This window comes from Centroberyx gerrardi, chromosome 20 (genome assembly GCF_048128805.1).
Source record: "Centroberyx gerrardi isolate f3 chromosome 20, fCenGer3.hap1.cur.20231027, whole genome shotgun sequence".
In the NCBI taxonomy this organism is placed as follows: domain Eukaryota; kingdom Metazoa; phylum Chordata; class Actinopteri; order Beryciformes; family Berycidae; genus Centroberyx; species Centroberyx gerrardi.
This window is the reverse complement of record NC_136016.1, coordinates 9,553,339-9,575,802: the sequence shown is the minus strand read 5'-3', so window position 1 is coordinate 9,575,802 and position 22,464 is coordinate 9,553,339. Positions and strand designations below refer to the sequence as shown.

The 22,464-nt window shown below is 46.4% G+C and overlaps 2 protein-coding genes across 3 annotated transcripts; one reads left to right on the top strand and one right to left on the bottom strand.

The window, feature by feature from the left end:
• Window positions 1–734: 734 nt before the first annotated feature.
• Window positions 735–15,028, bottom strand: pgs1 (phosphatidylglycerophosphate synthase 1). 2 transcript variants are annotated; one of them, XM_071907888.2, is made up of 11 exons: window positions 14,913–15,028; window positions 11,032–11,242; window positions 9,334–9,411; window positions 8,783–8,882; window positions 8,488–8,677; window positions 8,212–8,390; window positions 7,107–7,318; window positions 6,004–6,295; window positions 5,406–5,554; window positions 5,176–5,306; window positions 735–1,497 (listed from the first exon to the last, which is right to left on the bottom strand). In XM_071907888.2, exons 1-10 carry the CDS (start codon window positions 15,026–15,028, stop codon window positions 5,187–5,189), a joined length of 1,647 nt encoding a protein of 548 aa, XP_071763989.1. In that variant the 3' UTR covers window positions 735–1,497; window positions 5,176–5,186. The 2 variants fall into 2 exon arrangements, with proteins under 2 accessions (XP_071763989.1, XP_071763988.1); XM_071907887.2 differs by having other exon boundaries at window positions 735–1,493.
• Window positions 15,029–16,669: 1,641 nt separating this feature from the next.
• Window positions 16,670–20,190, top strand: LOC139918433 (suppressor of cytokine signaling 3-like). The gene is made up of 3 exons (XM_071907829.2): window positions 16,670–16,849; window positions 17,857–18,211; window positions 18,376–20,190. Exons 2-3 carry the CDS (start codon window positions 18,083–18,085, stop codon window positions 18,934–18,936), a joined length of 690 nt encoding a protein of 229 aa, XP_071763930.1. The 5' UTR covers window positions 16,670–16,849; window positions 17,857–18,082; the 3' UTR covers window positions 18,937–20,190.
• The last annotated feature ends 2,274 nt before the right edge of the window (window positions 20,191–22,464 follow it).

Sequence of the window (22,464 nt, the reverse complement as noted above, 5' to 3'; positions counted from 1 at the left end):
CATCTTGTCTGCAGTCTTGCCTAAGTATAATCATGCAGAGATGAGTAAACATTTAAGTATTTTTTTTATTTACAGTTGTAATGAAGCTATAGTGAAAATTCGATCAGAAGACTACTTTTCTTACGCACACTCTAGTTTTAGGGTTTTATGGATTTTCCCACGCTGTTATTTCTTGCTCCTGCTATCTGTGTTATAAAAGCAATTAGCTGCTCGACTCAGAGTGTTTTACAGATTTAGGAACAGCTTAGAGGGTGACGAAAGAAAGTAAGGCCTCTTGTGGCTTATTGCTTAAATAGATAAACAGGTTTTGAGATCTACAACTACTTGGAGGCAAAGTCCAAGTTAATGTTGGAACATCTAGAGGTTGAACTGTCAAAGCCCACAGAAAATGTATCGATGTGAAAATGATCTGGTGTGAAAGGCGGGGCCTAAAATGACCTTTTACTTCACAAACGGGACTGGTAAATTTAAAAAGATTAGGCAGTGAGGGCTTTACCAGCCCAAATAAGTATTTGTATAAACTGTGTATCAAATTCATTTATGGCTAGAATTTTTGCCGAGATAAAATGTAAACCCTAGTCCTGACCTTTGACCTTTGTGGTCTCATTTTGTCTATGTGTAGCCAAGGTTCATTCATGAGTTCAGTAGTTTGCCTGCTACTCAAAACAGCACCTTGAAAAACTGACATTGACTTCAAATGAACTGCTGACACTGAAGCGTTTAGTTAAAGCCATCGCTCCAAACTCAGTCACACTTTTAATCCCATTTTAAAAACCCACCACATCTTCCTTTTAATTTACAAAGATAATACACAGACACTGTACAGTCACGGTGATGGCTGTATGAGGTGTGGGCCGAGCAGTAAACACATTGTTAGAGCTTCCAAGAACTATAATTAAGGCTCCTTCAGGGATTGTAATGAGTCGCCACACCTGTCTGCCGTCACACCACTCGTTATGTCAGGAACGTTCACTGATGTACAAAACGATTACTGCATCACACAAAGTTCCTATTGCTCGCTTGTATATGCCAACAGATATTTGTGGAAATATATGTAATAGAAATGATTCTGCTGGTAGTTAATGCAACTACAAAGACAGAAATCCACAGTGCTATGAAGCCAGGCCTTAGTAAACCAGATGGTCTGACGGAGTAATGGATATACAGGTAACCCACAGACAGGTCCAATGAACAGTCACACGATCTGGAGTTGATGATGAGGATTCCCTCTTGAATTTACCTCGGACAGGGTCTGCTCCTGTGAGTGTGTGTGTGTGTGCGCGCGCACACTGGGGCTTTCTGGGACGCAGACAGGAGTTTCAGTAGAGGAGCGGCTGAAGGAGCAGACTCAGACTCCCAGCATGCCCGGAGATATTCGTCAAGTTGTTGCTCATGGAGGCCGAGAGCGCGTCCGAGTGTCCCGTCTATAAGACCCTCGTTGACTGGACCCACCAACATCTGGACCTTCAACCTCAGGACCAAAGAGAAGCCACCTGCCTCCAGACAAACACACACAGAGACAAAATGTTCAGCACAACAGTAATTCACAAGGCAGAACTCTGATAGTGGCCATCTGCAGGAGGAATATCTCATGGCAGAATCAAGGTCGATGTATAAAACCACCATGAAATACCACTGTGGCTCCACTAGAGGGCAGGCAAGTCCAGCACAACAGCAGCTGCCTGCCGTAACAGCAGATGTGTTCGGCGCTTCATCCGGACGCTGCATGAACACACAGAGGAATGCTGAAACGCGGGCGACCCTGCCTGCACCTCAGAACGGGCCTTTCAGTGTGACGGTGAAAAGAGTTTGGAGGGGCTCCAACCTGTTGTCACTACTTTCTAACAATAGACAGCCTGTGTCGGCGATAAGGACGTTTTATCCTTTTAACCAGCAAAGCTATTGTTGGAGGGCTGCGTTTTGTTTTTTCCTCTGTCAGACCGTGAGATAAGGGCTAAAGGACATAGATTACAATGGAAGATTGATTCAGCACATGAGAGTGAGAGTGGACAAACAGGCCTGCTTTCTCTAGTCTACAAATATCTCCTTGGCTGAACTAGTCTGGGACTAACTGACAATATTCAGACAGGTTCCACTGGCTGCTCACTGTGTGGCTCGTCTCCTCACTGTCATGTCTGTATCTCTTGTTTTCCATCAATGTGAATGCACAAACATCAGCAGTCCTTTTATAGTGGTATGGAAGGATACATTTTTCCACTATCTAAAAATGAAGGTAATGCATGAAAAGCTTATTGGTGCAAAGCCCAGCACAATATGAAAGTGGGCAATGCAATATTACAATATTCTAATATATGGTTGACATAAGTGGTTATTTTGCTATGATGTTACTGCCTGTCAATTACATAGGGAGAACAATCAGGTTGTGTTTGCTCATGATAATTGTGTATAACAGACGCCCTTGAGATTTGAAACCGATTAGATATGAGCGGAGAATGTTTTTTCAGTCAACAGCTGAGGATTGCCAGTCAAAACAAAGGCTGTGAGATCCTGTTAAATGTAGGTTCACATCAAGAGTTACAGATATTTGAATAGCATCCACTGATTTATTATTTATTGAACAGTATCCAACCTGCACAATAACTTGGACCCTAGCCCCTTAGTCCCCACTTTCCCTTAACACTAACCGGCACTAATAACCTGAACTCTTGACCAAGTTGCACATGGATATTACGTACCTCTGGAATATATCCATGGACTTATCCGAATCTGCATTTATTATTTGCATTTATTTGCATTGTTTGCATTGTCTCTATTGTTGTATATTATCTACATTACCTTTATTTTATTTTAGTACCTATTTTCTTTTATTACTGTGTACTTGATTTCCTTGGCATTGTCCATCAATTGCTGCTGTGGCACCTGAACTTCACCAAGGGGATCAATAAAGTACTATCCTATTTTATCTTATTTTATCTGTTGACACTTTGGATCTATGCCCATCACTTTAGAAACTAAAACCTCCTACATACACGGTATGTAGGAGGTTATAGGACAGTCAGTTTCGGTTGGGGAGTATTGGTGTCTATGTTGATTGCACAATTAAAAAATGAGTGTTTGTGAGTGGTCCGCCATTTCAAAAGTGCTTTATTTGGCTGTGATGCCCCGCACACAGCTGGAAAACTGCTCCTACAGCTAGAAAAATGTAAATACAAAAGAAGATTCATCACCTGGCCTTCTTGCTCAGCTTACCCAAAATAAATTATAATTACAGCACATTTCCATATGTCATGATATGAATATGCAAATACGAGCCATTCCTGGAATCGCCCTCAGAACCAAAATTAGCCCTACATCCTGCATCTGTAAAAGATAAAGAAAAAAGAGAAAAGCTATTTTCAAGGCGCCAAAAGTATTTTCTAACATTCTAGAAATGAACATTCTAAACTTATGGAGTTTTAGAGGAAACCCAGAAACAGTTCTGACATGTTAGTTTCAGGTTGTTTCTCAGCCAAAGTTATGAACACTGTCATAGCCATACAAGTATTAAGCTGTGGACTGCACTGCAAAACATCATACTCCTGCTATGGAGCATAAACACAGATGCAAATAACTTAGTAGTTGTTTCCTCATACTGATTTTCCTCTTGATCTCTTATCTTCTCTAAGATTTAGAGAAGATAATGACCCATCTCTGCCTGTGTTTTAAGCTCACAGCCATTGTATCATTTGACACTGAAGAGCACGGAGCCTACTGTGCTGCTGTCCAAATATATTCAGAGCTCAGATTTAACAGGCTGCCTGGTTGTTGGATGAAGTTACTCGGGGTGGACAGCTCAGTGACACCCGTCCTGCTGCCTGTCTTTATGTCACTGTGCCGGTAACACGAGGGCTTCCAGAATACGCCTCACTTTTCCAATAACAAACGTGAGCATGTGCTCTTGCGTGCATATTTCATTTTTTTTCATATCTTTGTGTCTGGCTTTGTGCATCTCCATTGTGTGTTTGAAAGTAATACACACGTGTTGACAGGCAGATCTATTTACAACTGTTCCCTTCTGGCAGCAGATTAATCACATTGTTTCCTCAAGTCCTTGTCCCAGGTAGAGACACCACCTATTTACCGTCATTATCCAGCCCCCAACACTTCCTGTTCTGCAACAAAAAACTAAAAAACTGCTGGGTGGCTTCCACTCCATCTTCACCTGCAGACTGAAAAAAAAAACCCCCAGTGACGTTTTTTTCTCTGCTGCTTGAGCCATGGGAAGGGGAGAGGAAGGGGGTGAAAAGTCTGCTTCCATGACGGGCCGGGGTGTTTAGAAATGAACACGTCCTTTTGCAGTGCGTCGTCTTGGTGATGTTTTTATGTGTTTTTTACTGCCTTCCTGCAGTCATCGCCCCGTGGGGATGAATGGAACGGGAGACTAACTTCAAACATTCTTTGTTTTCGAAAAACAGTCACCGATTCACTGCCAGTGGAGCAGCTCTGGGTCTCTGGATGACATGAGAACTAGCTCTTAGCCAAGAGAAAAAGCTGATCCGTTTAACGTGGACTGAACTGGCCCAGATAATAGCATGTTAATTCTGTTAAGGGTGGATTTCCCCTGAACCCTCTGACTGCACCGTTTCAACTGATACCTCACCAAGTCCTGACAGGACCTCGCATCCCCGACTCGCACAAACCCCGACCACACTGTCAAATCATCACCATAATACCGCGCTGACTCACTTCTTGACAGAAGTGAATCAGCCGACACATTGTCCTACTCTCACTTGGGTGATTTGGGCAAGGCTGCTGGGAAGACGAGGACTGGGCCTGCGATTTGGGACTCGCCACAATGACTGCAGACATTTCTAAGAAACCACAGCCTGTTTTACAGAGTTTGTGTGTGTTTATGAAACAGTCTGGGGCCCCGTTTTGTCCGCTTCGCACAAATCACAGACGGACTCGCAAAATGCGAGTTTAAAAATGGAATTAAGACAAACGCAGAATACCATGGAATCGTATGGTTTTGGGGAAATTTTAAAACATGATGAAAAAATAAACTTAGCCGAACTTAGCTGTGTGTGTGTGTGTGTGTGTGTGTGTGTGTGTATGTACTTGTCTACACATGTCAGAAAATGAGGAGTTTAGTATAGGCTGAGAGTCAGTCATCTGTATAAGTGTGAAATAAAGTGCATGTTTAGTGAGTACGTGCATGTCGGCGTGTTTGAGCACCTGGTGGCGTCTCAGAAGAAGTTCTTGATGAGGGGAGTGACCAGCTTGACCCACAGCTTGACGCGGCGGTCTGGCCGCTCGAACGTAGAGCCGGACACTTCTGTGGACCTCTGGTACAACATCTCCTGTTCCTGAGAGACGCGGTGAAGTAAAGGTGTGTGTGAGTGTATATGAAGAGTCGTGACTCATCAATTCTGGCTTTGATGAAAGGAAGGGAAAAAAAAGCTTACCTCCTGCAGCTGGGCCTGCAATTCCTGATTCGCTGTTACTATGGCGATTTGGGCCTCCAGGTCACGGTGAACTGAGCGGTAACCGAAATTAGGAGAGCCAATTAGAGTGAGGCAAGGCCGATCCTGCCCCTGGAGGTAATACCACAGACCTGTAGGAGAGCACAAGCGGAGGGAGCGAGCGAGTGAGGAGGTAATGCTTAAGAGCATTATCCAAGCAGTTTCCAGTAGGGATTTTGGTCGGCCCAAACCACAACTAAAAGGAAGCACATGCAGAAATCCCCAGCGTCTATCCAAACCCCAAGTATGAGAGAGAGTGAGTGTACATCCTTGTCCTGAGGCCATGACAGAATGACTGTACAAGCCATGCTCTCTCACGCTACATGCCGCTGCAACCGCAAGGCAGGCACAGCAGTGCAGGAAAAGTAATACGTTGTATTCTTTTCACTCACCCAAACAAAACCAAATTGGATGTTGAGCCCAGGCTAGGCTCATAATCTCTCTGGTAGGCTACACTGATGTACATGCAGTTTGTGGGAATGGTCAGCATTAATATGGACAGGAATGTGTGTGTGTGTGTGCATGTGTGTGTCTAACCCACCCTTGGCGTGGAAGGTCCACTGTGACCTGTGGTATTCGTGGAGGTGCACCCTCTCCTGCTGGCCTAACTGGCACACTTTGTTGTAGAACTGTCTGGCGATGTGAATGTAAGCAGCGGGGATCGCCCCGGCGACGCCCTTGGCCCCGAAGAAGCCGTTGACCTCTGGGGAGGCGGTGAGGATGCGGTAGCTGGCTCCGGCCCCCAGCACCAGCCCCATGTACGCCCGGGTCAGGTTGAAGTAACCCGACGTCAGAAACACAGTGGAGTCAGCACCTGCGTCTGTCAGCAGGCGCTGGAGGTTCAACGTGAAACAGAAAGTGAATGAATGTCTCAGACAGAGTGAAACAAATCATTCCTTAAAGTAGATACTGACATCATGCGTTATGCATCAGGTTATATGCTGGGCAGGATGGTGGCATTTCTTGGAAATTCACGGGTAGTTCTAGACAAGCGACTCATAGAGGCGTTACAGCCATGCTCCTAATAACAATGATGTTGAAAAATAGAACTGGTTGCTATGCTAACTAGTGTGGAAACCAATCATCTTTCTTTAGTTTTTATTCCTATGTGCACTACTTTGAAAAAAATAACAATTCACGTGTGTTGGTACCTTGAAACAGCTGTCTAGTTTGTGCACAGCCACATCACCATCATGTTCTGATGTTGAGTGTGTGTACTGTCTTGTTTTGCAGCCAGCATGCATTAAGACAAATTATCTTATATCTTATATATTTGACTGATATGGCATAAATAAATGTTGAAGTGGAATCAGCCCGTGATCACATCAAAGAACGTACTTCTTGAATATTATGAAGCAATGTTGGCGTGATGCAAAACAGGAACAAATACCGTGAAGCACAGCCTTGAGAGGTGCATTGCTTTTATAAAACACTGGTAAATAAATAATAATGAACTATTGTAATGAAAAGAGAATGCAAATGTTTAAGAACGTGCTAATGTAAAATATTTAAATGAACTGTTCTGCAATCACAGGTGTGTGTTTGTGTATTTTGGCTTCAAACATGGCTCAGCCAATCAGAACTGAGGACGGGAACTGTCCGTTGTAGTCATTATGTGTTTTGTGGTCGGGTGTGGAGCCTCACCTGTGTGACCTGCTCGTCCACCTGGATTCCCAGAGGCTTCATCTGGACCAGCGGGAACACCCACGTGTCGTCCTCCCCCTCCTCCTCCCGCTCCCCCATCCCCTCGTCCTCGGAGTCCTCCGATTGGTTCAGCAGCTGTTGCCGCGTGCGGGCCGTGTTCACCACCTCCATGATGCGCTTCCTGGCCGAGGACGAGAAGTCCTCCCGGTTGCCTGGTAGCCAGAGGTTTATGATGTGTACACACACACATACAGAAAGGTGAGTGGGTGCAGCTGGAGCAGGTCACACTGTTCATTGGATCACGGTGTTCGGGGCAGTGTGTGTGTGTGTGTGTGTGTGTGTGGAGGGCGGCAGGGTTAATACCTGAATTTCTGGAGCCACTTTACAGGCATGAATCACAGAGGAGGATAGGGAAGGGAAGGGAGTGGAAATACAACCTCAGCTCTAGAGCTTTTATTTGATGAAAGTCTACTCTCTCATCCTTCCAAATGTCATTCATTATCAACCTCACTCAGTGTCTCTGCATGCCTCTGAATGACTGTGCCTGTGTGTGTGTGTGTGTGTGTGTGTGTGTGTGTGTGTGTGTGTGTCAGTTCCCACTCCATATCGTCTTCCAGCAACACTGTGACATCACGACTCTATTCCTGGTGTTCGTTACAACTGCGGTCCAGTGCTGCAGACATGATGTCATTCATCCCTCGATCTAACATCCTGGCAGTCTGCGCTCCAGTTACGCACACACTGTACGCTTGTGTTGTGTGTGTGTGTGTCCGTGCGCGCACAAAATCCTGACAAGTTCACATCCGGCTGCATGGCTGGCCAACCGCAAGAGCTCTCTCCATCTTTCTCCGACACTTAGCTTCTCTTTCTCTCTGACACACACACACACACACACACACACACACACACAGTCCGTCTCTCTGATGATCACTTATTTGCCTGTCTAAGCTTTCAAGCTCCATTAGCAAAATCCATCGGTTCCCCAAGCTGAAAACCCCGGCTGATGCCAGCGTAACTGAGCATGAAGTGTCAAAACATTTAAAAAAGGTTACAGGGTGAACATGGGTCTGTGTACACATGCTTTTTTTTCCTTTTGTGCTTCTACCTTTATATGGGTGCACCATGCCCTCCAGCATGGTTACAGAGTCGTCAGGATGGAGCTGCAGGGAAACGTCTCCCACGGCTCCCACGAGCTCGGAGAAGAAGTCGGCCACCTCCCCGCAGTTCTCCAGCAGCACGTAGCGGTCCTGTCTGTTGGTGAAGTACGAGTCGCTCAGGTTGGCCCTGAAAGACGGCAGGGGGGCAGAGAGCGAGAGATGAAGGACAGAGAGGGACAGTTTTATATAGACGGCCTGAACTTGGTGCGAGCGAGTTAACGTACCCGCTGATGATGATGCTGTCGTCAAACAAGTAGACTTTGATGTGCTGGACTCCGATGGTCTCGTTGAAGCGCTGAGGCACCAGCATCCGCAGCAGCCCCCGAAGGTCAGGAGTGTGGTACAGAGACACGCGCATCTGAGAGCCGAAGCGCTGCAACAGCGGCAGCAGCATGGTCCTGGAGTTTATCTCGCCTGCACGCAAACACACACACACACACACAAAGCAGAGTCGGGATGATAAGCACGGTGGGCTAAGCTAGCCAGTGACATGGTGATCTCATGGAAGAGCACACAAACCTCTTGAGCCGCGTGTGTAGTCTAGCAAGATGGAGACCTTCAGGTCCGGAGCGTGGCTGTCGTCCTGCGAGCGTTGTAGTGCTTCCTCCATGCAGTCCACCTGAACCACAAAAAAAGCACAGAGTGTCATGAGTGTCAAATGGACATCAAAACATGACTAGACCTGAGTATCATTACGTAGGGTGCAATCACAACTACAGTTTGCTTTCTCTAGTCCGAACCATAGTGGAAAAGTTAACTTTGTTGCATTGTTGTATTTGGTTAAGTTGGGTTCACGCAGCCCAATTACAAGTGAACCAGGGCTTGACCGCAGTTCACTTAGAAGAGGATGGAGTCTTGCATTTCCAGGTGTCTCAGTGTGATTATTTGGTGCCACCCGGGTTCGAATGGTACTGTTCTCACCTGCCCAAAAGAACCCAACTAAAGGAGTAAACACTGCTATAAACTGCTCCAAACACGCTTGGTGTGAACTCGCCCTCACCGACGCACACACACACACACACACACACACACACACACACACACACACACACACACATCACTATTCTTACCAGGTCCTGCTCCAGCGGACCTGTCCCCAGATACAGCGAGGCCATCACCACTCGCCTCTTAGCGGTCTTGATGCGTGCCTGAAGGGGAAAAGAAAAAAAAAAAAGCTGTCACTCTTGTTATGCCTCAATAGCAAAGGACGTGGTGCACTGACATTCGACAAGCTTTGTTAACTGTTGCCAAAATAAACAACACAAAACTACAACTGTGCATGACTGTGTGAATATATAGGGGTGTGGGCAAACAGCCAGGGAAGGCAGGTGACAGTGACTAAGAAGTTCAGAATGAGGTGTGTGTGTGTGTGTGTGTGTGTGTGTGTGTGTGTGTGTGTGGTAGAGAGGTATGAATGATCTATAAATACATCTAGTACAATGCCATTCTAACAACCTTTCCACCTCTCATGGTTCTGGGAATTTAGTATCAATGAAAAACAAAGGAAAACAACATTTTTTTAAAGTGTGTATCACACCCACTCACACCCACTCACCCACAGCAGACTTTGCATACAACACAGATCATGATGAACTCACTGGAACCCTGAGATGTGCTATGTGTAGCATTTTTAAACATACACACACATATAACCATTGATGCAAACACATCAAGGGGTCAAAAAGGTGACAAAAACATGAAGATGCATTATAGCTAGGGGGGTTTGAGGGTATGTTCCCCACAGAATAATTTTTCAAAACTGAAGTGTTTAATTAGTGTTTAAATGCCTTTTTCTAGTAAAGAATATATCAAAACTAACACCATGAATAGTGGAAGGGAATGAGGGAGGAGGATGGAAAAATAAATATTTATAAAGTGCATCACTTTCATGAACACTTCCAAGTTCAACATCAAGTCGCTCCAACAAATATTGCCACATCATGCGAACGCAGCATAAGCAACAGCCATATTCACAATGGCTGTAGCCGTAGCAGAGTGCGACATGGAGGGAGAGATTATCTCACTGGTATGCAGTGATTATACGACTGTTTCAAAATTAATGTGGCATGTTTTATTCATGTTTTAAATGCTACATGAAGCACCTTAAACGCCCCACCCAGGGTCTGAAATTGACACCCGCCAAGCGCCAAATGCCAGTAAACTTTGTCTTTGGCGGATAAATCAATAAGGCTCACCTGCCACACTGGACGGGAACTGTTAGAGACGATAATATTTGAATGCCTCCATTATATGGTCTTTGGTCTTTGCCTGTTCTCAGACTTTGTCCCTGCTGACCACTGTACTCTCTGTCTGACCCTGAGCCAATCACATCAAAGCAAAACAATGGGTCTGTATCAAACAGGCTCCTGATTGGCTTACAAAGCGGTAGCGTCTAAACTTCTGCAAACTTCTCCTCCTGTGTCTTTGCTACCTGGATGGTTAACTAGCTTAGTTGAAACTTAACAGTATTCCCATGTGGCGACACATAGCAGGTGTGAGGCTACATAAGAAAAAACAAAGACAAAAAAAGATCCACTGTATAAGTGAGTAAGCAAGTTTTAAATTAAGACTTTGACTTTTTATTGAATGCTTCACACAGCACCTGATTCCATACATAAAATAGCATTGAAAATGTGTATGGTTACAAAACACATTACTAATTAGTTTGGCCTGTAAAAATTGTTCTAGGCAGGTAATTATTTTCAGTTTACCAGCCCTTGGCGGGTGAACCAAAAAGATCATTTCGACACGGCTCCCACCCCACCCACCTTCATAGCCTGGTAGAACTGGTCGGGGGAGGTGAGGATGTGGATGTGGGCGCCTGGCACCCGGAAGGCGGGGACATGCTCTGCCATCCATCGGAAGCGGGCGTGGAGGCCGTCTGTGCCCTGAGCTCCGGCCGAACCCGCGGACTTGGAGACGCGGGGAGGGGCCGGGTCGGCTTCTGCCAGCAGCGGGGCCAGCAGCAGCACCGAGGACCTGAAAGAGACGGCGATTTCTGCTTTACCGGGTAGTACAGAGTCAAGAGTGAGAGAAGGTGTGAGAGGGGATGGGGGACGTCTCGCAAAAGTGAACCAGATTCGAACCCACAACATGGCAGGCGAGTGGCATTCCTCTTGTCTGTTCATCCACCACAGTGTGTCACACAATCTGCACTCTGAGTTGACTCTTACCTACGGTGGTTTCTTAGGATTTCAAACAACGAGGGGTGATATAGCTGTTGATGCAGGGATACTGATACTTGTAAGCGCACACAACCTTCCAAACCTTGAAACCCAGACACAGATTCATGAGGTTTTCATGTTGTGTGTGGTTTCTCTGTCTGTGTCCTTGAGTTCACCCCCGTCCCCGTTTCTCTCTGCTACACAATCGCACAATTTGGTCTGACAATACGACCACATTAAATAAAGAGAGGGTGGAGACATAGCTGTGACCCTCAGGCAGACTGTCAGAAGTCATTCCACTGCATTCCTTTATCTTCATACCAACCAGCATTCATTCAGAACACACACACCAAGTTCAGGGTCTGAAAACAACAATAGGAGCCAGCAGTACGGGTTTATGTTTGGGTTTGAATTTGGATGTAACCCACACAAACCGTCTGAGAGAAGCCGTCAGAGCAAACAGGAGAAATCATATTAGAACAGCGAACACAGCTTTGGGCTCCGCTCCAATGCCACTACGCTGGGCTGGGACTTCTGCAGCAAAACAAAGAAAGGGGATTTCCCCTTGTTCAGGCTGGTCCTGTCATAAAAACACTAAGATTACACAAGGCATAACTTCAACCGCTGTGTAAAAGAGAATTTCCTCATGTCTATAGCTTAGGCTGAATTATCTCCCTCTTTTACGGCGGGGCAAACTACAAAGGTTCGCTAAGGAGTATAGTTTAGTAATAGGCCTGTGAAGATCTAATGGACCTCTCAGCTGACCCCAAAGCCTTTCAAAGTTACCGTAAGTGGTAAAAGATAAGATAGTGTGAGAGTGACAGAAGATAAGCCGCACCCTCTGAAATGATATGATCACTGTTCAAGCTTTTAATTTCAGCACAGAGGCTAGCAATACAAAATCAACCAGTGGCTCTGGACACATACACTCTGTGTAGTAAAATATCAGGACTGCATGCTGATTCTATAAATTAAACTGAGTAGATGAATCCAAAAAAACAATCATGAAGAGGGGGAAGAAAGACTTCATATTGTGTACACCCAGTGTAAATATACAGTTAATATATAGTCTGTAGTTGCTGTCCCAATTGTAAAACAAGGCAACAGTCAACATGTCGTCCCCCAAGTATGATGAAGTCCCTGTCTGGGCCAATCAGTGCCAATTTTTATTGCTGGAATGCAGAAGTGAGATGCATCATTTCCTCAAGTTTTGTCAAAATCGGTTCAGTGGTATCTGAGATATTGCGCGTGACACATGGATGAGCATACAAATGATTTGGTGCCCCCGTTGGCCTTGGGCTGGGTCATTTTATGTGAGAACGTAGTGGTGAGATGCATCATTCTCCCGAGTTTCGGCAAAGTCCAACAAGTAAACAAACATTGTAAAAATGGCAGAAAGGAGCAATGAGACGCATCATTCCCTGAAGTTTCATCAAAGTCTGATCAGCGGCATCTGAGATATTGTCCGTGATGAGCGGACGGACCAGGGCCGATCCAGAGTCCCTAGCCTGATTTCCTCGTGGGGGACAATAACATCTATGTGAAAACTGTTGTTTGTTGTTGAGAGCAACAGTGATTTGATGATAACTAACTGAGACAGAGTTTCATTCCTTAGATTTAATGAGGTTAGAGACTAAGTTAATAATTCAAGGCTAAATAGTAACTGCAATGAATAGAGGAGCTATTTGGTAAATTACTGCAATCTGTGTGTGTGTGTGTGTGTGTGTGTGTGTGTGTGTGTGCGTTCAGATTCCTCTGACCTGATTTGAAGCATGTGATAGACAGAATGCCGTCTGTTCTCTCTCTCTTTCTTTCTCTCTTTCTCTCTCTCTCTCACAGAAACGCAGTTACTTCCTCATAATAACCATTTGGAACATAATCTAACCTGTTGCATCTCGTTTCTTTATGTCCTCATTCAAACCCTGATGAAGGCCATGAGCCAAAACGCATTAAATATTTGTTATTACTACTACAAGTGTTGCCGGAATTTACTCTTTTCCATTTTTATGTCCTCATTCCCCTCGACCACAGCGTCCAACAAGTCTACAAGCCTTCAGCTAACTGGGAAAGGCACTCTTGATCTCTGTCATATTTTCTATCCATCTTAACAGGCATTTACCAAAACGCAGTATGTGATGTGACTTTCCCTTGTGCTATTTTGGGTTATGCAGAAACCTGGTTTCGATGTTAGAGGAAAAGGAGGTTATCAAGTGGGCACCTTCCGTCACAGATTGGGTGAATTAGGACCAGGACACCTTCAGGAGGCTTAACAGTAAGGACCCACCCACCCACACACACACACACACACACACACTCTCAACACTAACTTTTAGCATCAATAGTCATACTTAGCATATGACTGTTGATGCCAAAAGTTAGAGTTGACCCAGCTGACCCTGCTGACTTGAAACAGCCTTCTCAGCAGTTCAGAAACAATAAGTATACACAACAATAACAATCAGCTTAATTGTGTAAAACTGTTTTCTTTTCAGGAGAAGAGATATGAAACAGGAACCCGTGCCCCTATCTAATCTGCTACACCTCACACTCATTTCCGATAAAGCCTAGGTGTTCAATTCAGGTCCTCGAGGTCGGTGGCAGGTTTTTGTTCCTTCCTGGTGGTTAATGAGCCACACCTGGTGTCAGGTAGAGCCAGACCTGGCTCGTTAACCACTAGGGAGGAACAAAAACCTGCAGGACACTGGCACTTGAGTAGTAGGCTACCTAGACCAAGTATGTAGGTGACTAGTTGGTGTTTATCTGAGCTTTGGAGAGTGAAACAGCATCCTTCAGATCAGTGGTTTTCTATCCTACCAGATAATTAACTGCTTTCACCTGGCATCCCAAGTGTAAACCAGTCCCTGATTAGATGGTTATAATGAGAACCAGCAGGTCTCTGTGGCCTGGAGACTGAAAACCACTGCTGTAGAAAAACGGTTGTGTCGGTTGTGTGTGTTGTGTTGGCAAATTGAGGCACATTAGTGAATCAAGTCACGACGAGGAACCGTGCCAGGAGCAACAAGGAAAGGAAAGTTGTCCGTAGTTGTTGAAGATAACGTGACAGCCATTATGTAACCCATGTGACCTATGCCTCTGTTATCAAGCTACCATCCTGCAATTATGTAAACCGCGATATTTCCCAAATAGTACTCGCTTGAAACATGCAATGCTGCTACATTGACTAGGTCGAGGCTCCATTATCGGACAGAAATGTGCAAACTTAGGCGATATTTCAGGCTTTCCATTGAGCCCATCCATTTTGTCAGTATTACCGCAAACGCATCATTGATTGATTAAAAAGGCAAAAAGAGCACATCATGCACGGACATGTCCGGGAGTGAATATCTCCTCTCTGGGTGTCAGATAATGGACGCACTAGCAAGGCATCTTTGACTCTTGTTTCATAACAGGACGACACCGAGTGACACTACAGCAGTAGGGCTGCGGTGTTATCCCGTCGTCTGTGGATAAACCGTGTTTCTTACCCTCTCCTCCTGTCCCGTGCCCGAAAGAGTCGGTCAGATATTCGGGTAAAGACCCCGGCGAGGGCCGGTGTGTACACAGAGTACACCAGCCTCCTCCAGGACATGGGAGCCGCCATTGCTGCAGTGGGGATTTGAATAAACTTTATCGATAGCGCCTGAAGTTCACACTCACACTGCGTTCACTGTAGTCTGTGACAGACAGTGGCAGCTAGTGCAGTGTTGGGTTCCATTGAGCAATATGTTACAGTTACGATTATTATTATTTATTTATTTTTAAAAAGCACCCTAAAACAATAAAATTAAAAGAACAAATGTATTTGGTCGTCTGTTTCTGTCTGTGGTCTCGAAATGAGTTAAACGCGACCTCTAGTGGCCGAGCTGTAACTTGTAACTCAAATTTAGTGGCAATGTCAAATACCAAACAGGGTCGTCAATTCACTTTTTAAAATATAGATTTATTTTTATTTATATATTTAACAGGGTTAATTGACAGTTAACTGCCTCAGAATTAACTAGAAAGCTAAATTTAATCTGCAGCCCCTGGGCAGATGGTACAAAGACAGGCATGTTTACAAGATACCAAATAAAGTGCCATCTTACCTTATACAGTTAGTAGAAAAATGTTAAACTACAATTTATAGTAGGCTATAGTACATCGTACAAGTCATATAAAAATGCGCTATGCTTGATTCCATGAAATTTTCCTAAGTCTGGACATTGTGAAACTAATTGTTTCAGTGGAAGAGTTGCAAGATTATGGATAATTTTGTACATTAAACAAGTGTTTGCAAGGTTGTGCTTGTGACAGTGGTGACTTACTGGCTATTTGTCTAGGACTTTCGGGGTGTTTTTGTACAAACTGTTCATAGGCTTAATGATGGTTTTTCCCGCTTGGGACTTATCCCTATAAGGTATGAAAAAGCCCCTGCATCTGCATTTGCTATCAAAACTCCCAAACCCGTTCATATCAAATATCAAACAAGATATTACTTTGTCAGTGTGATATATGATTAGATGCATAGCTCACCATACTACAGCAGGTGACTGTCACTGATTAGTTCCTCCTCTATGGTTGAAGGTGTTAATCAGTGAAACCAGCTGCTGTAGTATTTGGTTGGAATGAAAACATGCAAACCCGTCGGCCCTAAATGCACATGAGTGTCCCTGGTCCAAACCTTGCCACACCCATGACGCCCGTGATACTGGTATAGGGAACCAGAGTCTTGCTCAAGGGCACTTCAGCAGAGCAGCGTGTCCTCCGGCTGAAGCTTCCCGTCAGTAGTCTGCGAAATGAATTTTCTGTCACGTAGAGGGAAGGAGGGTGAAAAGGAAATGAAAGGGCTATATTTAAGCCTCTTGTCAAAATTAATATTTTGACTGCCTCCACATTGCTCCCACATATCAGCCTATAATTCTAGCCAACATAGCACTGTTCAGCCCTGCATTCATCTGTTTCTGCAGCCGCGTGCATATCATCACCATTTAACATCATAACATTTTGCATTCTGCCATATTTTCTGCTTTTAACTTTTTCACCTTGTCGAGAAGGGAACCCACCAATACCAGGAAACAGTCCGGCAAAGGTCACACTGATTATTTATTGGCAATCTGCCAAGTGCGTGTGTGTGTATGTGTGTGCGTGTGCGTGCGTGCGTGCGTGTGTTTACTGGAAGAACCTCTGAACGGAGGAGGTGGAGCCTTACGAACATCGACTTTACTCACTGGAAACAACCTCCAGTAACCTGCCTCCACACGGACAGGAGCCGCTCGGCCGAGATCACCACATTCCTCTGCTCAGGAAAAACCCACACAGGGACCCTTTCTGGATTTTAATGCCTGAGTTAATCATCTATCTAGCACTACTCTCGGGTAGTTTGGATATCTTATCCTCTTACTACGACGAGCGGCTGCGGTGCAGGGTGGAAAATATCTACAAGGTAACGTTAAGTTAAGACTGTAAAAAGCATCCGCGGCGCTTCGCTGTATATTGAAGTAGCCTATATTCAAGTTCAGCACAAAAGAGAAGGAGATTGTGCAAAATACACTACAGGGTTTGTTATTAAGGCTAGTTGTGCGGGCTGCCGGTGCATACTGCAGCCAAGGGGCATTCATTTGCTCCATAGCCGAGCCGGGACATTGCTGTGCTGGAGGTATAATTTTAGGATTGTTTTATTATTATTGTGAATGGTGGATGGATCGGCTTCAGTCGGTTCCGTTATGGCGCCTCTCTCTCTGCCTCTCTCTCTCTCTCTCTCTCTCTCTCTCTCTCTCTCTCTCTCTCTCTCTCTCTCTCTCTCTCTCACACACACACACACACACAGCTTAAGCACCCTCCGTCTCTCCGTCCCGTCCTGCACGGCGAGGCTTTACTCTCTATCAGTCCACAGCGATCAGAGCGGAGCAGACTAGACGGGACACCTTAGTCACAGTGAAACTGGAGAATGGGGCCTCTGTGGCGCGACTGAGTCGGGAATAAGGGGTTATTTATTGAAGGAAAGAAAAAAAAAAAAAAAGCGCGCCGGACTCATTCACAGTGACCCCGTTTCTGAAATCCCCTGTTGCGGGACGCCCGATCGAAGACAATTGAAAGCAATCAGGATCCAGTTGCTGTCTGGCTGCACGGTGCAGCAGCGAGTAACCCGGGATTCGTTTAAACTAAATATAACCCACCTAGTCGCTTGTCCTGCCCTGTGCATTTGTCACAGTCGTGATAACTGCATTTCATGGGAGTAAAATAGAGATCTTGCAGAGTCGTTATTTATGTCCATGCTTGCGACTGCACAGACTTGTGAATGAGTGCGAGTTACAAAAAAGTTTTTAAAAAGACTGCAAAGTGTAGCCAACTTGTGCATGTGTGCATCACAGTCTATAGATAGAAGGATGGAGATTTCACTGTTTTGAAAGGCCTCACCCTCTCATCTTCACGCTCTCTGTCTCTCTCCAGCTGTGTTTAGGTGGTCTCTCCCAGCCCCTCTCTGGATGCATCGGACTCCCCTGCCCCGGGGCCCTGGACCCGGTGTGTGACCCCCCCTCCCTCGCCCCTCTCTCCCTCTCTTCCTTCCCCTCCCTTCTTCCCCACCCCCGGCCCCCTCCCACCTGTCCTCCTCCGCCCCCCCGCTCTGGGCCCCCTGCCTCTCGACCAGCGGGCAGAGGCAGGGGGCCATGGCGCCATGGTAACCCTCAGCCGACGCAGCCCCCTCGCCATGAGCAGCGTGACCCCCCCAGAGGGCAGGGGTCAGGGGTCGAGCCTTGCCCCCCATCGCTACAAACCCTTCAGCTCGCACGCACACTACCAGCAGGTCAGTCACACACACACACACACACACACCCGCTGCAGGCGAAAGAGGAAACGGCTGTGTGCAACTGTATCACTTAGCTGTAATTGTAATTTATGTAATCATCCCTGTAATAAAGCTGTGACTGATGAGACTTAATGATCGCATGCTTTCTCTTCCTTGTGCAGGTGATGTGTGCGCTGCGTAAGCTCCAGGAGAGTGGCTTTTACTGGGGGGCCGTGGGGGGGCGTGAGGCCAGCTCCCTGCTCCGCGCCGAGCCCCCCGGTACCTTCCTGGTCCGGGACTCCTCCGACCACCACCACTTCTTCACCCTCTCCGTGCAGACGGCCCGCGGCACCAAGAACCTGCGCATCCACAGCGAGGGAGGCGGCTTCTTCTTGCAGCCGGACCTCCGCAGCACTCACGTGCCGCCGCAGTTCGACTGCGTGCTGAAACTCATAGCGCACTACATGGGGAAAGGGCCGGAGGGGGCCGGAGGGGACAGAGAGGGGGCGGCCGGGGGGCGGGCAGCAGGGGCGGAAGTGAAAGGGGGCAACGTGTATCTGATCCACACCGGGGGAGAGAGGGTTCCCTTGGAGCTGCGGCGGCCCCTCTCCTCCTCGCTCTCCTCCCTGCAGCACCTGTGCAGGAGGACGCTGAACAACAGAGGGCTGGGGGGGCTGGAGCTCCCCGAGCACCTCCCGCTCACACTGAGAGACTTCCTGGAGGAGTATGACGCTCCCATATGACTGACAGGAACGCAGAGGTTCCGCTAGACGGACTGGGTGCCTGGAGGATGGCACCCGGCAAGACCTGTTCTCAGTGCGTACGCGATTATGTGCGTGCCATCGGGAGCCGACCAGAGTTAGAGCCTTAGATGCCAATCTGAGGTCAGTGTGAGGTCAGGTTTCCCGTAGTGGCCAGAATCTGATGAGCGTACGCCCGACTGATCCCAGATCTGTACATAGATCTGCACCAGAGCCTCCCGCTGACCCGTGGGCCAGGAAGGGGAGCCTCGTCTGGGTAACCTTCCCAAAACTGACCGCCAGCCAAGTGGCAGATGAAGCCCGAGGTCAGAGGTCAAGGCTTCCTCAGACTGACTCAGACGCAGAGCAGAGCCTCGTAGAAGATTAACCCGATTGGTCGATATTAATGATGACAGCGACGGCTTGATCAATACACCAGAGTGATCCCTGTGGGTTTGGTGTGCTGAAGAAGACGCCTCTCTCCTCTCCTCATCTCCTCGTCTCCTCTCCTCATCTCCTCGTCTCCTCTCCTCAGCTCCTCTCCTCCTCTCCTCTCATCTGCCAGCTTGACATTTACAGCAGTTTGGATCACTGGACAGAAAGAAAGAGAGCAAAGAACAGAGAGGCTTAGAAGGAGAGAAAGAAGGAGGAGCGATGGGGAATAGGCAAAGTCCAAACGTGGGGCCCAAAGCAGAGAAAGTGTTTGTTTGTGTGTGTGTGTGTGTGTGTGGTGTGTGTGTTCGTGTGTTGTGGTGGCGTACACATTTCCATTGCTGCATCCCAGCCAACATTGCCTCATAGAAGGGTGTGGGGTAGACATGCACACTAGCTCCACACATACACACACACATACAGACACACATACACACAGGTACACACACACACACACACACACACTCACACAAGTAGGTTTTATTAGTCTGGGAACAACGGAGAAAGAGCATTACCAAGCATCTTCTCCCTCTCTTTTTTTTTCTAGTTACTCCACCATTACTATCCTCCTTTTATCTCTCTCTCTCTGTTTCCCTCTCTCTCTCTTTCTGAGTACATGTGCTCTGACAGTGACAGAAAGCAGACTGTTGTTACTGAGACAAAAGCCTTGGCAGGGGACCAAAACAAACAGTAGATCTTATTTTTATCCAGCCTGGCTGAAAAAAAAACAAAAAAACTACGCTGTGAAGTCCTTGGGGAGTTTGGGGGGGGGGGGGGGGGAGGCGAAGACGATGATGACGACAGGGATTGGGTGAAGGAGCAAGAGGAGCGGGAAGTAGGATTAGGAAAGGGAAATGGAAGGGGAGAGAGAGGAGGGGAGGGGAGAGGGGAGGGGAGGGGAGGGGAGGAGAGGGGAGGGGAGAGGGGAGGGGAGGGGAGGGGAGGGGGGAGGAGACATACTGGTATAGTGAAAAAAAAAAAAAACACAAAAAAAACATCAACGTGATTGATGTCCCAGACGTAGAGGAAATGATAGACCTCAACAGGATGCTGCTCCTGTAAATGTGAAGCCAGGTTTGCTCTTAGACAGTCCCGATCCAGACTGCAGGACCTCTAGTGCTGCTTTCACAGAAGCACTGGACTAACATGCATTTGAATGGGGAAGTCCACGTCTAGAGAGAAAGTGCAGGTCTAGTCTTAATTCTGTCTGTGAGACCAGCTCGCAGTATTTCCTCTCTACTCTATCTTCTCTTTTGGTCTCCTTACTTCTCTGTGTGACAATGCCTCTCATTGTGTGTGTGTGTGTGTGTGTGTGTGTGTGTGTGTGTGTGTGTGGCCGCACAAAGTGTTCTCCAAACTGCTCTCGCCCTCCCAGTTCTCTTATATCAGCATTCATGAAGGAGACAAGGATGTAGGAGACAAGGGAGGAAGTGAACTGTGATGTGGACTATGTAATCCCTGTAATCCCAGAACGGCTTCTCACCTCATCTACCTTCCTTTGTTACCTCTGAACCAGGAGCGGACAGTTGGGTTTGTCTCTCTGAATGTCAAGGGAACACAAGTCTTCCCGATCGTGATTCTTAAAAACCTTTTGTATAAAAAAACAACAACAAAACTCAGACTTGGATTCGATCAAAACTGTTTCGGTGTTTATTGTTTTGTATTGTCTGTATGTGAACAATCATATTTACCTGTGATCTATATGAGAGTGGTAATGTTTTCGCATCATGCCATTTTGTGATCTTCTGTGACCACTTGAAAAAGAGTGCAGAAATTCCTTAACAGTGCCGATTTGGTCGAATCCCAGTCTTATTTTATCAGATCATCACCAAGTTTACATGTGTCTCACCCATGGACCACACGTGTATGTGAATCATTTGTCTTTTATAAAGACAAGAGGCTGGCCACTAGTCTGGCAAATACAAGCTGTAATATCTGAAATGAAACGGAAAAAAAAAAAAGCATTACAAAAAATAAATGAAAGGAACGTTGCACATATTTATATTTCTAAAATATTTCAATAATTTATATTAAAGAGCACTATTTTTACAAAAGTCAATGCATCTCCCCAGTGTGTTGATTTGCATTGCTGTATGCTGTTCATGTCTTCGCCTCCTTCTTTTCCCACGAACAGAGTCAACATTGACTGGATAAGTCATAACTTACCGTTAATGTATTGTTTTGCTATCTGTATTCCAGCAATGCCTTGCCCACAAAGAGATTACTTATTGACAAATGGGATTTCCTAGTCAAACAAAGACGTGTTTATTCAGTCAGCGGGCGGCAGCTTTTAAAGACGACAAACAGACTGCACACAGTGTGAGGGTCCACATTCATACGAGCAAAACTACTGCAATCATCACTTCTCATTTTCTCCTCTGCTGGAGCATTGTGGGTAAATTCCATAGTGATCAGTGAGTATATAACAGAGAGGGAAGGGGGGGTGGAGGGGGGCAGGCAGGATTTAGCCATACTGTGTGTGCACATGCGCACACACACACACACACACCCTGCAGATGTACACAAAACACAGCAGAAACAAAGGGATTCCCAGAAGCACAGAGTTGTTTCAGGTTAACACCCCCCCCCCCCCCCCTCTCTCTCTCTCTCTCTCTCTCTCTCTCTCTCTCTCTCTCATCACACACACACACACATTGACACAGCAGTCACTGTGTAGAAAGCTCACTTTGGGGTGGACCTAACTGGAAAGGAATGCAGCAGGGTTTTATACATCCTGCCTGAGGGGCTGAGTGAGGATGGTGTCCTACTCTGGAGAGAAAGGGAGTGTGTGTGTGTGTGTGTGTGTGTGTGTGTGTGTGTGTGCATGTGCGTGCATGCATACATGCATGTAAGGTCAAATAGGTGAAAGGGCCCTCGTGGGGGAGATTTATGATGGTCTGTGGTTTTACAGTGTGCAGCCAATACTTCGTGTGTGTGTGTGTGTGTGTGCGCGCGCACGTAAGTAAGTGAGGTTGGTCTAGCTAGATTGCTGGTGGTAAAATTAAGCTTGGGGAGAGTTTCTTCATTTTCCCTCTCCCTCTCTTATTCATTTTCTCTCTCTCTCACATATACACACACGCACACACACACACCGACACA

What these genes read in the sequence shown, in the direction of transcription:
- LOC139918433 (XM_071907829.2), top strand. Translation starts at nt 18,083, where the DNA reads ATGGTAACCCTCAGCCGACGCAGCCCCCTCGCCATGAGCAGCGTGACC. An exon ending in CGCACGCACACTACCAGCAG is followed by an intron (nt 18,212 to 18,375) that starts GTCAGTCACACA and finishes TTCCTTGTGCAG; the next exon opens with GTGATGTGTGCGCTGCGTAA.
- pgs1 (XM_071907888.2), bottom strand. Translation starts at nt 15,028, where the DNA reads ATGGCGGCTCCCATGTCCTGGAGGAGGCTGGTGTACTCTGTGTACACA. An exon ending in GTGGACCTTCCACGCCAAGG is followed by an intron (nt 5,555 to 6,003) that starts GTGGGTTAGACA and finishes GCTCTCCTACAG; the next exon opens with GTCTGTGGTATTACCTCCAG. An exon ending in TGCAGGCCCAGCTGCAGGAG is followed by an intron (nt 5,307 to 5,405) that starts GTAAGCTTTTTT and finishes CGCGTCTCTCAG; the next exon opens with GAACAGGAGATGTTGTACCA.